The sequence below is a fragment of the Brachypodium distachyon genome, chromosome 5 (genome assembly GCF_000005505.3).
Source record: "Brachypodium distachyon strain Bd21 chromosome 5, Brachypodium_distachyon_v3.0, whole genome shotgun sequence".
In the NCBI taxonomy this organism is placed as follows: Eukaryota; Viridiplantae; Streptophyta; class Magnoliopsida; order Poales; family Poaceae; genus Brachypodium; species Brachypodium distachyon.
In genome coordinates, this window is record NC_016135.3 from 8,381,331 (window position 1) to 8,384,339 (window position 3,009).

At 44.8% G+C, this 3,009-nt stretch overlaps 1 protein-coding gene across 1 annotated transcript; it reads right to left on the reverse strand.

Moving 5' to 3' along the window:
• Positions 1–319: 319 nt before the first annotated feature.
• On the reverse strand, positions 320–2,324 carry LOC100829562 (chloroplast envelope quinone oxidoreductase homolog). Its single transcript, XM_003581063.4, has 4 exons — positions 2,094–2,324; positions 1,467–1,605; positions 1,242–1,333; positions 320–1,150 (listed from the first exon to the last, which is right to left on the reverse strand). Exons 1-4 carry the CDS (start codon positions 2,301–2,303, stop codon positions 467–469), a joined length of 1,125 nt encoding a protein of 374 aa, XP_003581111.3. The 5' UTR covers positions 2,304–2,324; the 3' UTR covers positions 320–466.
• Between the last annotated feature and the right edge of the window lie 685 nt (positions 2,325–3,009).

A 3,009-nucleotide genomic window follows, 5' to 3' on the forward strand; every position in this document is an offset into this window, starting at 1 on the left:
AACCTCACGGCAAGCTCGGGCCAAGCCCGGTTCGGCTCATCTCTCCTGACGACCGTGATCATCCTAGTTTGGCCCATTTAGATGAATAACCTCCACACACACCTGGCAAAAGAAGTTATTCGCCAAGTATTTCTAGTTTCCCTAAAAGAAACAAGTTTTTCTAGTACTGATACAAACTTTGTGAACTGAAGATCTAACTAAGAAGATACTGTCAAATCTTTTTCAAGAAAGAAAAAGATACTCTCTCCGTTTCATATTAAATGACTCAAATTTGTCCAAATATGAATGTATTTATGTCTAAAACACGTCTAGACGTATGTAATAGAAAATCACTTAATATGAAATGGAGGGGAAAACTTCCTTTAGGCAAGAAATAATTCACTTTGCCGAAAAAACAGGTACAAAGTGAATAATATGCATGGCAAACATGACGGCAGAAATCAGCACTGAAACATACACGCGTAACTCACATCTCAACTATGACCTTCCCCGTGGCATGGCCGCTCATGCTCTTCTCCCACGCGTCCGCAGCCTTGTCGAATGGATGCCGGGAGTCGACGACGGTCTTGAGCTTCCCTTCCTTCACCAGCTCAAGCAGAAACCTCAAATCTTCCATTCCCAGAGACAGCAGCACCGTGGACAGCTTCTTCTTCTTGGAGAACAACGTCAGCATCGACGCGACAAAGTTGGCCAGGTTGGGGGCCAGGTCGACGACTCTGCCGTGGCTGCTCAGCGCCGGCTTGAACGCCGACCACTTGCCGGCGTTCGTGGTGTTGACGATGTAGTCGTACTTCTTGCCAGAATTGTTCTTCAGCGCCGCGCCTTCCGGGGTCTTGTAATCGAGCACCTCATCGGCACCCATGTCGGCGACAAGCTCCAGGTTGCGCGCGCCACAGGTGGCGGTGACATTGTGGTTCCCGAGCTTCGCGAGCTGGACGGCGTACGTGCCGATGCCGCCCGACCCTGCGGTGATCAGGATGTTGCTGCCGCTGCCCGTGCCGTCGAACTTGGTGCCAATGGCCCTCACGGCCTGGAGTGCGGTGAGGCCGGCCACGGGCAGCCCTGCGGCGTCCACGGTCGATACTCCGGCCGGAAGCGCTACGGTGACGCTCTCGGATGCTGCTACATACTCTGCTAGGCCACCAGCTTTCTGCAATTGCAAATCGTCTATCAAGGCGCGTACTCTGTAGCCTGTACTATGGAATGAAATGATAAAGACCACCTAGCAGGTTTGGAATTACCCAGAATATCAATTTGGACACAACTCTGTCACCAACTTTGAACTCACTTACTGCAGCACCGACCTCGACAATCTCTCCAGCAACATCGCTTACTGTTTCGCAAATCACAATCATTTCGACGTTTAGATCAAATTATGCATGATCTGAAGCTATTCATCACCAATATCTTTCAGTAAATTAACTCGTGTTTCAACAAATAAATGACTACCACAAATGCACCAGTACCTGGAATAAACGGAAATCTCGGAACAAAAGGACGTAGCAGCCCTTTCTGGATGTTACAATCCGCTGGATTGATGCTTGCAGCTTCAACTTTTATAAGAACTTCATCTTTCTTCAGTGATGGAACTGGGATCTCCACATACTGAAGTAAAATAGAATGAGGATCATATTAAATTTATTTTGAGCTAATTTTGTTCCGGGCAAGAGGGATAAGAATTGATACAGCTTCAAATAACTCAATTTGCAATGCACCAAAAGTGACCTTCAAATTTATAAAATCTAATATTCCGTAACTTAGCTGCACGCAGAAAACTTATTTACTGGCCTGCGGTTTCCTTATGAGAAAACAAATTGGCTCTACTAAATGCTCATAATCTTATGAAGTCAACTCCAATGCCCCCATATCCCCTTTCCAGGAGCTTTTAAAATCCAGGAAGCAACCTTCTAACATAATACAGATTAATGCGCAAAATTCATGGCAATACCGATTAACATACATGGGACTATGCCTACATATGCTAAAAATCCATGTGAATCAAGAGAAGCAGGTTTTGTCGGTATTAGGGAAATTACTAATTTTGCAAGAAACTGTATGGTGGTCCACCAAAAAAAAGTACAAATTGAGCTGACCTTGAGAGCAGCGGCACCACCACCATAGCCGCTGTACTGGACGGCGCGCATGGTTTCTGGCCTCGCTGGGTCGCCCATAATCTTGACTTCTTGAGCTAATGTTGCCTGTGTGCTTTCTTGGATGGAGCTGGAGAAGAATGCTCGAGAGCATATCATACTGGCAACTTGCGGCTGCGTACGTAACGTATATATAGCAATTTGCAAAGCCATGTGACTTGGGAAAGAAGAGATTGACCGGGGAGTAGTCTAGTCTTTGAGATTTATAACTTCCGAAAGCACTTCTTTTAGCACCACTTGGTGTTTTACTCAGTTTACTTCTAATCACCAACACCAACTGGGTCCGCCCAACCTCTGTTAGAGCATGCCACTGAATATTATAAGAAATTATTTGGTCCTTCTGAAAGGACCAGAATCGGAGCTGATTTTGAGTTTCCTCATTCCATCTCTGAGACGGAAAATCAATCCTTCACTAGGGAATTTACTATGGAGGAGATCAAAACAATTGTATTCTCCTTAGGACATAACAAAGCCCCAGGCCCAGATGGTTTACCTGGGGAATTCTATCAGTTTTTTTGGGACAAAATCAAATTTTCTCTTAAAAGATTGTTTGATGATTTTGTGGCCGGGAAACTTGATGTAGGCTGGCTTAATTTTGGCACTATAACACTTCTTCCTAAAGGTGAGGATGCGGATAGAATGCAGAGATTCAGACCAGTATGTCTGATGAATGATTGTCTCAACATTTTGACTAAAGGAGTAAACTTCAGATTGGCTGAGGTGGCTGAGGAGATTACAGACAGAATTCAGACTGCTTTTTTAAAGGGAAGATTTATCATGGAAGGGATTCTCATTATGCATGAGGTCCTGCATGAGGTACTTTGAAAAGACATATGATAACATTAATTGGTCCTTCCTT